The sequence below is a fragment of the Pongo abelii genome, chromosome 8 (genome assembly GCF_028885655.2).
Source record: "Pongo abelii isolate AG06213 chromosome 8, NHGRI_mPonAbe1-v2.0_pri, whole genome shotgun sequence".
Taxonomy (NCBI): domain Eukaryota; kingdom Metazoa; phylum Chordata; class Mammalia; order Primates; family Hominidae; genus Pongo; species Pongo abelii.
This window is the reverse complement of record NC_071993.2, coordinates 108,621,851-108,634,675: the sequence shown is the minus strand read 5'-3', so window position 1 is coordinate 108,634,675 and position 12,825 is coordinate 108,621,851. Positions and strand designations below refer to the sequence as shown.

General features: G+C 40.8%; 1 protein-coding gene across 3 annotated transcripts in view; it reads left to right on the top strand.

Moving 5' to 3' along the window:
• The window catches only part of FBXW4 (F-box and WD repeat domain containing 4), an 85,651-nt gene that overhangs the window by 10,130 nt on the left and 62,696 nt on the right, over positions 1-12,825 (top strand). For 2 of the 3 annotated variants that reach the window (XM_063727712.1, XM_054523399.2), the window contains exons 2-4: positions 8,587-8,686; positions 11,365-11,546; positions 11,987-12,119. In XM_063727712.1, the coding sequence (XP_063583782.1) occupies positions 8,587-8,686; positions 11,365-11,546; positions 11,987-12,119 (415 nt within the window). Of the gene's footprint in view, positions 1-8,586; positions 8,687-11,360; positions 11,547-11,986; positions 12,120-12,825 lie in introns of all 3 variants that reach the window. The other variant, XM_002821084.3, reaches the window with a different exon arrangement.

The window sequence follows — 12,825 nt, the reverse complement described above, 5'->3', positions numbered from 1 at the left end:
CATAGTGTGAAGCATGAAAAGTGAGTTGAATGGGTAAAGTCGGTTGACAGCTGGAGGTCTTTCAAGGGAGCTGTGGGTCAGTTCAGTCAGCTCCATGCCCTCTTTGTGCATGGTCTTGTCCTCAGGCTGGCATGTTTCCTACAGTCTCCCTTCACTCTGAATTTTGGGGCTATTCTCTGTTCCTTGGCCAAAAGGATAAGCAATTTAACATGATATAAAGATTTTTTATTAATTTTGTTTGAACCTTAATTATAAATCTCTGCTACTGAAGCTATTGGAATATTCAGGCTAATGCAAGTATAAATGAAAAGTTAGAAGGTTCTTATCTTTGGCTGCTTAAATACTTTACACTAAAGCCAAGTTCTTAGCATTGATAGAAGAACTGGTGAGAACAGGCAATCTGGGGAAAAATCTGGAGAGAAAGAAGATAAGAGAAATCAAGAGATAGTGTTAATTTAAAATTCCAAGCCCCAAGGCCCGGTGCTGTGGCTCATACCAGCACTTTGGGAGGCTGAGGCAGGTGGATCATTTGAGGTCAGAAGTTCAAGACCAGCCTGGCCGACATGGTGAAACCCCATCTCTATTAAACATACAAAAATTAGCTGGGTAGGCCAGGCACAGTGGCTCACGCCTGTAATCCCAGCACTTTGGGAGGCTAAGGCGGGCAGATCAGAAGGTCAGGAGATCGAGACTATCCTGGCTAACACGGTGAAACTCTGTCTCTACTAAAAATACAAAAATAAATTAGCTGGGCATGGTGGCGGGCACCTGTAGTCCCAGTTCCTTGGGAGGCTGAGGCAGGAGAATAGCGTGAACCTGGGAGGCGGATGTTGCAGTGAGCCGAGATTGCGCCATTGCACTCCAGCCTGGGCAACAGAGCAAGACTCCATCTCAAAAAAAAAAAAAAAAATTTAGCTGGGTAGGAATGGCATGTGCCTGTAATCCCAGCTACTTGGGAGGCTGAGGCAGGAGAATCACTTGAGTCTGGGAGGTGGAGGTTGCAGTGAGCCCAGATTGCGCTACTGCACTGCAGTCTGGGTGACACAGTGAGACCCTGTCTCAAAAAAATAAATTAATTAAAATAAAATTCTAAGCCCCAAGCATTTTGTGTAACCCTGTTTTCCCCTCCTTGGCCTGGTGCCCCTTGACATGGCCTTGTTCTACACTTGGAGACACTTTCCTTTCCTGAGTTTCCGTCCAAATCAGCAGGATGTTATGCTTATGGAAATCATGCCATCCATGCAGTTGGTCAGCATTGGTGGCTTCCAGGGGAATCAAGCTGTGAGATGGGACAGAGAGGGAAATTGATCTGTGTTCCAGGAGTCTTCAGATCTCAGAGATTATGTTGTTTAAGACCTCTTCGATATACCTGCACTTCCCCTTCCTTCCCCCCAGCCATTTTTCTTCAGACTAGGTTTATTTATTTGCTTTTGGTTTTGGGGTGTGAGCAAGGAGAGGGGAAATGAAAGGTCATTGTAGATAACTGCCTAGATTAATTTCTGTCCCTCTGGACTCACTTGCCAAGATTTGAAGGGGCCAGATAGCTTACTGTGGGTGCATGTTGTGTTGTTTTTGTTTAAAATAGGTCATATGCCCAGGAATGCAAACTCTAATGGTTACTAAGTGCCGGAAAGCTGAGAGGGAAGAGGCCTAGTGGAAAAATGAGCCTGAGGCAAGAGAAGGAGGGCTGGGAAAATGGCAGTTCAGCCAGGCCCACGGGGCCGGGTCCTCTGTGCATTAACATCCACGGAGAGATTTATTTACAGGGCACTAATCATTTTTTTGAGAGGAGCACCCTCACTTTACATTAGTAACCATATGGAGAAATGGCTGGCCAGAGGCCGCTTCAAGGATGGGAGCAAGGGTCCCTGGTGAATTCCAAGGGGTACCTGCTCCTGTCTTCTCAGGTACTTTTCTTCTGCTGCCTTGTTCTCCTGACCCCCTTTGACTGGCAGTGACACGTTCCCACAGGGATGGAGGGATACCTGTTTTCAGAGAAAGGAGATATTTTAAAAATTTCTTTGGATTTTTCAGGTGCTGAAGCCAATAAAAATATAGATATGATTTGGCCAACAGCTAGGGAAACTGTAACCATCCAAGATGGTTAGACAAAAGATATGAAAAAGCTGAGTTGTTAAATTGTTTTTAATAAAGTAGAGCTTTTTCAAGTCAAAGCCAAATTGAACTTTTTTTTTTTTTTCAAAGTCTAAATTTGAAGGACTACAGCCAAGTATTTTGATTATGATATTCTTCTTGGGAGAGGATGCCTGCACCTGCTGTTTGGTAGCAGCTTCTAAAGTTCAACTTTGAAAGTTTCTTGGTGCTATGATCAAACCCTCAGGGGAGTGTTTTGACCCCTAGTAAAGTGTCACATGGCAGTTAAGTGACCAGGGAGGTGAGAGAAGTGCTGTCTTTATTCCAGTTCAGGAAATATATCCATTCTTTTGCTTTTGTTTTCTTCCTGCTATGATCCAGAGTATTCCCTTTTTAGTTTCATCACCACTCATTAATTTTAGACCTAATTCAAGAGAAGAGATATAACTGTAAACAGTTTCTTCCTTTATATCCAGGAGGGATTTGCAGATACGAGGAGTAGACAGGGAAGTCTATTTTTTTTTTTTTTCATTTAGATTTCAGTTCCTTTGGCCCATCCTGTTAAGTATCTTTTACTGTCCTCAGTAGTAGTCTGGTAGTGTAGGTGGCTCTATAGTGATTTAAAACCAGGGACTACATTCACCCAATAGAATAATTCAGTAAAAGATTTTAGCCTTAACATGTGTATAGCCAAGTCCTAATTGTTCAGCCTGAAAAATAACAAATGTTTGATATTGGAGGAACAATTTCTAATAGTTATAACTAAACTAATTAGAAGAAAAACAAATGATTATTAGAGTCACATTAGTGACAACACCGTTAATGGATATTATCTACTACCTATACTTATGTAAAGATAATTAACTTTTTTGTAGTGATTTATAACATGTATTGTACTTCGTTTTAGGTGTCATTTTAAAAAACAATTGTGTTAAATATTATCCTCATTTTATAGGTGAAGAAATGGATAATTAGAGAAGTTAGTTACCTGGGTTGTATAATTAGTAAGCGGTAGAATTGGGATATAGATCCCAGTTTCCTGAGTCTGCCTTCTGTGCTTTTTCAATTTTATTTAATCTGCTCTTTAGTTAAAGGTAAATAGGAAGACGTAACCGTCAACAATTATGTGATATATTTTCAACAATTGATCACTTAATAAAGCACCATCTATTAACATCTTTAGACCTGTTGTTATTATTATTATTATTATTATTATTATTATTATTATTATTTTGAGACGGAGTCTCGCAGTGTCGCCCAGGCTGGAGTGCAGTGGCGCGATCTTGGCTCACTGCAAGCTCTGCCTCCCGGGTTCACGCCATTCTCCTCCCTCAGCCTTCCGAGTAGCTGGGGCTGCAGGCGCCTGCCACCACGGCCGGCTAATTTTTTGTATTTTTAGTAGAGACAGGGTTTCACCATGTTAGCCAGGATGGTCTCTGTCTCCTGACCTCATGATCCGCCCGCCTCGGCCTCCCAAAGTGCTGGGATTACAGGTGTGAGCCACCGCGCCCAGCCTAGACCTGTTATTATTATTATTATTATTATTATTATTATTATTATTTTTTTTTGAGACGGAGTTTCGCTCTTGTCGCCCAGGCTGGAGTGCAGTGGTGTAATCTCGGCTCACTGCAACCTCTGCCTCTCAGGTTCAAGCAATTCTCTTGCCTTAGCCTCCCGAGTAGCTGGGATTGCAGACGCCCACTACAACGCCTAGCTAATTTTTGTATTTTTAGTAGAGACAGGGTTTCACTATGTTGGCCAGGCTGGTCTCGAACTCCTGACCTCAGGTGGTCCACCCTCCTTGGCCTCCCAAAGTGCTGGGATTACAGTTGTGAGCCACCACGCCCAGCTTAGATCTGTTATTTATGGAGACATAATTTTATGTAGTGTCTCCCCACCTCTACCTTTATAAATTTAACTTAGTTTTAAAAATACCATTACTTGCTATAGTTGTTGCCAAAATGTTTTGCAATCCTCACATTTGTCATTTCTAGTGGCAGTATGTTCCATTGCATTAGTATACTATTCTCCCCCACAGACAGACCTTTGGGCTATTTCCAGATTTTAGCTCTAATATATAGCTGCAGCTATAAATATCTTTGTAAAAATTTTTTCTTTTGAATTATTTCTTAATGATACAGTGCTCAAAGTAGAAATGCTAGATCATAAGCTGTCATTTAATGACTTTTGTCTTAACAGAATTCCTTTCTGAAAGACTGTACCTGCTGAATGTGCTATAAGCAACATATAACCAAATCCACACTCTTCTATCAAATTAAAGCTAGTGTCAGTTTTTTCTACTTAATAGATGTGAAGTGTACTTTAAAAATTGTTTTAATGTACATGCCTGTAAACTATTCTTGGGGGATGTTTCCTCCAGTGTTTTACATTGTGAACACTGTGACTGTCCTTATCCTCTGTCAGACATGGATGATAGGGTATTGGAGACAGGGTGTTATCTTGATAGATTTTTATCAGCTCCCTAAAAGTTTTAGAGACAAAACTTATATCTACAATGTTAGTTAAAATTTTTCCCCTACTCTGTTGCTTTTAATCTTTTTTCCCTTCCTGTAGCATTTCAACTTTAATAGCATTAAACTCAAATACTTTATAATTGATACATTTCTATTGCTTCAATAGAATAATTTCTATTATCTCCATTTCAATTGGGAAATTATCTCTGCTCTTCATTGAAATATGTATATATTTTGTTTTCTTCTAGTTAAACTTTTAAATTCACCCTCATATTTTTGGAATTTATTATATTGTGGTATGAGATGGCAATCTAAATCAGTTTTTTTCTCTATTGATATTCAACAAGTTTTACCAACAGCATTTATTATTACTATTTTAATGAGTATTTGAATATTACTCAGCCATAAAAAGGAATGAAATAATGACTTTTGCGCAACTTGGATGGAATTGGAGGCCATTATCCTAAATGAAGTAACGCAGGAGTGAAAACCAAATACTGCGTGTTCTCACTTATAAGTGGGAGCTAAGGCATGGGTACACACAGGCATACAGAGTGGTGTAATGGACATTGGAGATTCAGAAGGGAGGAAGGTGGGGTGGTGAGTGATAGAAAAATTACCTACTGGGTACAGTGTACGCTATTCAGGTGACTGGTATACTAAAAGTCCAGACTTCATCATTATACAATTCATCCATGTAACCAAAAACCATTTGTACCCCTAAAGCTATTGAAATTAAAAAAAATTTAAAAAGGAAAAAGAAAAATTAGAAAATATATAAAAGCATAAAGGATAAAATAAAAACACCCAAAGTTGACTATCCACAGTTAACTATGGGTGTTTTATTTTATCCTTCCAGTGTTCTTTCTAGCCACGCATATTCTTATTCCCCCTCTCCTTTCCTTCTCATAAAGTCAATGTGCTATACAAACCCAATAGCACTAATTAAAGTGATTTATTTCCTTAGTTTACAGTTTTCTGTTTATTATATATTCATATCAGTTTGGGCCATTTCTTCCTTTCTTTTTTTAAAATCAAAGATAGTTGCTTATTGCTTATTTCCAATTGAAAAGAATATACTTTCTAGAAATATAAGAAATATAATTGCTCCTTATCAGCACTTATTGATATGCGTAAGGCATTGGGCAAATGAAAACAGTGCCTGGCATATTGTGAGCACCACATTAAATGTTGGTTAAATAAATTACAATTGGAATAATGATCCAGAGAGATTTATAACATTCTATATAATTTAAAAATAGTATTCAGTTGGCCAGATGCAGGAGGATTGCTTGAGGCCAGGTGTTGGAGACCAGCCTGGGCCAAGGCAGGAGGATTGCTTGAGGCCAGGTGCTGGAGACCAGCCTGGGCAAAATGCATATATACTTATCTACAGTGAATACATAGTTGCCTCTGGAGAGGGAGAGTCTTGGCTAGGGGTTTTGAGAAAGACTCACTTTTGCATTGTTAACCTTTCATACTATCTGTGTGTGTGTTTTTTTTATCCTGTGCATTTATTACTTTATTAACCAAAAATAATTATTCTGTACAAATAAATAAGTGAAATAACACCAGGAGGCAGAACATTATTTAGCTAAAAGTGAATTAGGTATCTTCTTTCTGCCTGCCAAAACCATTCTTTCTAACCTGTGTCCATTAGAATCTTGAAAGCTGGACTTGCTTGATGGCTTTTAGTAAAATGTGGTAAATGTGAAGGTATAAGTAGAGGCTGGAAGAAATGAGTGTATCTCGCCAGGTGCGGTGGCTCACACCTGTAATCCCAGCACTTTGGGAGGCTGAGGCGGGCGGATCATGAGGTCAGGAGATCGAGACCATCCTGGCTAACACGGTGAAACCCTGTCTCTACTAAAAACATTTAAAAAAATTAGCCGGGTGTGGTGGTGGGTACCTGTAATCCCAGCTTCTTAGGAGGCTGAGGCAGGAGAATGATGCGAACCCGAGAGGTGGAGCTTGCAGTGAGCCGAGATTGTGCCACTGCACTCCAGCCTGGGAGACAGAGCGAGACTCCGTCTCAAAAAAAACAAACAAACAAAAAAGAAATTAGTGTATTTCTCCCTGGCCAGCAAATTTCCAGGCAGACATGGCAGTTATCACTCTTGTCCCAAGCAGTGTACCTTGTATGGGCAGTGGAGCAAGCTAGGGAGACACAGGAGATATATGGGAGCCTAAAATGGAATTTTCAAATTCTTGCTCATGATTTCAAAATTCTCTTCAAAGGCATACTCTCTAAGGGGCTTAGAGTTTTTCTCCCTATTGCCTATTAACCCATCCCCAAACAGTGCCATTCCTGTAGCTTGTGTGCTCTCTTCTCTTATTGCTGTTAACTCAGCTCACCCAGAAAGTACTATTGACACTCGCCCTCCAATGTTTTGAAGAATTTAAAACTCATAGAAAAGTTGGATGAATTGTACCATGAACACTCATATATGCACCACCTAGGTTCTATAATTAATATTTGGCTGTATTTGCTTTATCATGCATTTCAAAATAAGTTACAGATATCAGTACATTTATCCTTAAAGGCTTCAGTGTGCATACATATCGTTGACTAGAATATATTAGTTTATGGGTTTTTTTTAAGAAAAAAATATATACAGTGAATTTATATTTGAGTAAACCACACAAATCTTGTGTATCATTTGATGTATTTCTTTTCTCTTTTTTTTTTTTAGAGAGGGAGTCTTATTCTGTTGCCTAGGCTGGAGTGCAGTGGTGGAATCGCTGCTCACTGTAACCTCGAATTCCTGGGCTCAAGTGATCCTCCCATCTTGGCCTCCCAAAGTGTTGAGATTACAGTTGTGAGCCACCACATCCTGCACATTTGGTCCATTTCTGACAAATGCATATAAACTTGTATAACCCAAACCCCCTCAAGACTTAAATATAGACTATTACCTCAAAGTTTCCATATGCTCTTTCCTAGTCGGTCTCCATCCCTATCCTGGTGGTAATGACTGTTCTGATTTTTTCATCGTAGGTTAGTTGTCTGTCTTCTCAAGCTTCATGTAAATGAAATCATACACTACAATTTCTTTTGTGTAAGATTTATTTCATTCAACATAATGTTTCTGTGATTCATCCACATTATGCTGTGTATCGGTACTTCTTTCCTTTTTTTTGCTGAGTAGTATTCCATTATATGAACCTACCCTAGTGTGTTTATCCACTTTCCTGTTGATGGATGCCTGGGCTGTTTACCACTTTTGGCTATTATGACTGAAATTCCTATGAACATTCTTGTGTAAGTCTTTTTGTTTCTCTAAGGTTATTGCTAGGTCATAGAGTACATATATGTTTAGATTTATAATAAACCGCCAGACCTTTTCCCAAAATGGCTGTACCATTTTGCTTTCCCACCAACAATGTAGGAGAGTTTCTTATTGGTCTTCCAAAAATATATGAACAAATACAGAGAGGACTTCCTCATCAGGGTACAAATTCCTGTCAGATATACATTCTGTGAATCTTTTCTCCCAGATGACGGCTTGTGTATTCATTTTGGTGAGCAGATGTTTTGGATTTGATGAAGTCTGATTTACTGGATTTTTATTTTCTGTTATTGCTTTCTGTGTCCTAAGAAATCTATGTCTACCTTCTTAGTCAGATGTTTTTATATATTTTCTTCTGACAGCTTTATAGTTTTAGATTTTAAGTTTATGATCTGTTTTGAATTACTTTTCCTGTATGGTGTGAGGTAGGGGTCAGGATTCATTTCTTTTTTTTTTTTTTTCCCCCCCAATTTGGACATCCAGTGGTTCCAGGATTGTCATCCATTCTCCATTAGATTGCTTTGGCATCACTGTGGACATTTTTGATAGTTTAAAGGACAGGGTTTTCTTAGTCAAGTATGGAGAGAGAACAGTTACTCCTTCCTGGTCTCCTAATCTCTTTACTTGTATTCTGGATGCTCCTAAATCCTGACTCAGTAAGCCCATGGAATTTTCTGTGGTTGGCAATAAGTTGTAGTGATTGGATTATCTGTTCTGTCTGGACATAGGATGACCAGTGTCCCAGTGAAGGAACGGGTGAAGGTGTCTCAGAACTGGAGACTGGGGCGCTGCCGAGAGGGGATTCTGCTGAAGTGGAGATGCAGGCAAGTAGCCTCTTGACTTTTTAAAAGCTACTTGGGACATAAAAGCATAATGGAAAATAAAAAATCTGGTCCTACATAGAGGCTAATGGGGCTATCTTGGGTGGGTGGGCACTGGTGAGCCTTTGAGTACCACAAAGAGGGCATCAGAAGGACAACTTTTTCACATTTAAAGAAGGGAATACAATAAATGTACTTTAACAAATGACTTTTTTTATGATTATAAAGAAATCAATGTTTATTTTAGAAATTTGAAGAAAAAGAAAATTCTAAAGAAGAAAATAAAACTAACCTGTAACTCCACCACTCAGAGGTAACCTCTGTTAACATATGCCATCAAAGGAAATAAATCAAGGTTTCAATTCATCTTATTTTACAAATATTTTTATTTAAATCTTCTACTCTATGGAGTTACTTCTTCATTCTTGGCTTCCCTGAGTCCTCTCCCCTACTTTATTAAAAGGCAGGGTAGGATCTAAAGGTTTGGATACATATGTTACAGGAGTTAGAGCTTAGAGCAAGTATAAGGAAATTTAGAAAATGCGTATGGCACTGCTAATGCTACCAATTTTTATGCTTCATTGATGCTAAATGATTTCATAGTTATTATTTGACTCCCTACCAAAAAATTGCTCCTTGTTGATTGGTTGCAATGGATAGGGAACATCATGATTCCACATTCCGGAGTGACCTGTACCTGTGCTGAAGACACAGGCAGCCCTCTTCATCTGATGAACCTTTCTTTCCTGCTTGCATCCAGTTTCCACTGGTTTCACTGGCATCAGATGCTGTGAATAATGTGGTATTGGGTATTGGTGGTGGTGATGGTAAAGAAACTACAGGAGAGAAAGACAGATTTTTATGATGAAGGACTTTACCCTCTGCTTCCCACATTTGCCTTTTGGGGCTAGTTTCAAGCAGTTTGGCAAATAAACACACAGAACAGTTACCAGGCTGCCCTGGGATTCTCCACTGTTCACCTGGCATGAACCTGGTTTCTTGTCCTAGGCAAATGGCTGTTTACCAGATGGCTCTAAACACAAAAATTCCCACCCTCTGTGTTTGCTGCCTACTTGAGTGTGCCACACACTCACGCAAGGGGATATTGAAGAGGAATGTGCATAATGAGTGAGAAAGCAGGCATCTGTACACACTCTACACATGTTCCATGTAATATATGCACACACTTGTAAAAACCTCATGAGCAGAAACTCAGTTACTACAAAGTCTAAGCTGCATTTAATGGCCCGTCAAGTCAATTTGCAGAACTTTTCCACATTCCCATGACACTTGTACGAGTCTGGGGAAGAAACACAGCCCAGTTTGCTCAGACAGGCTTGGGAATAGGAGATGGTGGCTGTTCTTGGAGATGAGTCAGCTGTCCCTGTGCTTTTCTTGGGACCTGGTAACTCCAGAACCCCTATGTAGAATAGGACAGGTGGGATGTCCACCTTGGGAAAGGGGCTTAGTTTCCACCAGAGAGCCTAGTATCTGACAGTCTTCTTTCTTAAGTCTCATTCCCTGCCACAGGACTTACTTGTCTGTGGCTTCTAGCCTTTCTTCCTCCTGTCAGATTGCAGAGGGAACCTAACTATTTGTGGATTTCTCTTATCAGTTGCCTGTAAGAGCTGACTTTCTCTGTAGCCCCTGAACTGTAGCAGAATGCTCTGGGGCTGTGTTTTTCCATTGCCACACTTACCCTCTAATACAGAAATGTAGATATCCCTGTGAGGATCTAGGTATCTAATCAGTACATTAACATCCTTTCCTAAATGGCTTCATTCCTTTCACTTATAAATGACCCCTTAGCTCTAACAGAATAAGGGAATGGGGCTTCCCTGGGTTTATTCTTCTCTCTTCTCCATCACACCTTAACTGATCTATTGCGGAAGAGGTATGTATGGGAATCCTAGAACCTTGAAACTTCCCACTTACACTTCAAATTAATGAGGATGCAGAATGAAAGAAAGTTATTTCACCTGGCTAGAAGATTTCTTTCTTTCTTTTTTTTTTTTTTTTTTTTGTTGAGACAGAGTCTCCCTCTGTTGCCCAGGCTGGAGTGCAGTGGCACGATCTCAGCTCACTGCAACCTCCGCCTCCCAGGTTCAAGCGATTCTCCTGCCTCAGCCTCCAGAGTAGCTGGGATTACAGGCGTGTACCACTACGCCCGTCCAATTTTGTATTTTTAGTAGAGACTGGGTTTTATCATGTTGGTCAGGCTGGTCTCGAACTCCTGGCCTCAGGTGATCCACCCACCTTGGCCTCCCAAAGTGCTAGGATTACAGGTGTGAGCCACTGTGCCTGGCTGAAGATTTCTTTTTGACCCTTCTCACCCCTTGACCGTTGAATTTTGTAAGCTCTGCCTACCCATGAGAAGTCCAGGTAGCCAGTAGTTGAAATATTGAATATTCTCCAATTAAAAGTGGTATTTAGTTGGTCTTTTAATTTTGAGTCTCTTTTAGAAAGTCTAAGGAAGATTAAATCACCACAAGGCTCAGTTACTCTAGTTTTCTGAGGATAGCTGATGGGTAGGTAATTTTGAAGGAGGGTATCAAGTATAGATAATAAGCCTTGTTGGCTATCCTTGCTAAGTTGGGGATTGGTCAGCTTCTTCAAAGATTGGAGCTGAGTTTTCATACTGTATCTTGATGACTTTTAAATTTTCTTTTCCATCATTTCAGTCAGATGCCCTGGATGCAGCTAGAGGATGATTCTCTGTACATATCCCAAGCTAATTTCATCCTGGCCTACCAGTTCCGTCCAGATGGTGCCAGCTTGAACCGTCGGCCTCTGGGAGTCTTTGCTGGGCATGATGAGGACGTTTGCCACTTTGTGCTGGCCAACTCGCATATTGTTAGTGCAGGAGGGTAAGTGCTGCAGGTTTCTCCTTCCACCCTTTTCCATCTTATTCTTCGGGGACATTCTGCCTGCCTCTGACTTTTCTGTCTTAACTCCAAAGAGATGAGGAGGGAGACCAGAAGGGTTTTCCATTTAAAGCAGAGAGATTTTACCAAAAGGAGTTAACAGGGTTAGCTGGAGAAGGAAAACAGGAAGAGCTTCTAATGAAAAGTGAAGCTGGTTTTTATATTCTCCAGGGGAAAATATATTTTTTCTCTCAGCTCTGTTCAGCCCCAGGTGTGCTGAAGAAGTAAAGGTATCTAGAAAGTCAGCACCTTACTGGGCTGAATTGTCTAATGCTTAGCAAATTTGGATGTCACTGGAGACTTGGGCTGTTTCCGGAGAGTTATTCTCTTTCTACAGAAAGAATAATTGGTTCTTGGGGGTCGGCTCCTTATTTCTCTCCTAGAGATGGGAAGATTGGCGTTCATAAGATTCACAGCACCTTCACTGTCAAGTACTCGGCTCATGAACAGGAGGTGAACTGTGTGGATTGCAAAGGGGGCATCATTGTGAGTGGCTCCAGGGACAGGACGGCCAAGGTGAGGTGGTCTCCCTCTTACATACTATTACTCCCTCCTGTCTATAGGGAGGGGGTGGATAGATCCCTGAGTCTCAGGATTGGCTGAGAGTATCGGCTGGGGACAGGGGAGAAAACGACACAATAAAGGACTCACTTATGTGCCTCTGGCATGCAGCTTGCCATGCCAGGTGTTGTCCCTGCCAGCTGGACTGGGAAAGGAGTGGACAGTGGCTGGGAAGGTTGCCACTCACTTGCAATGTGGCGTGAACTCAAAAACAGAGGACCTGGCAGCCTTTCCTCCCTGAGTTGCGTTTCCTCAAGTTTGTGGGTTGAGTTCTGACCCTAATATTTTATTTTAAAATCTCCCTCCTTTTGCCTGCTCTCTGTTTAGGGAGGTTAATTTTTCACTACCTTGTTTATAAGCAATCAGGCTGATAATTAAAATGTGTTTTCACTGCTTCTCTGGAGAGTGATGTGGTCAGTAAGCAGTAGAGATGATGAGAAAGGGGTGTTGTTTGTTGCATCTTTGCCAAATTGCCCGGTCCACAGATATCCACCAAGGCATAAAAGAAAGTGAGGCTGATAAATAGCATGACACTGACTTCATGGACTCATCCACATCTGGATCAAATAGGCTTCCACCTGTGAGACAGAGAAGTCTTTCTCCAGGCTTGTGCCCAACAGCCCTAGCCAGGGCCTGCACAGGCCTGGTCCTTTAGGGTTGC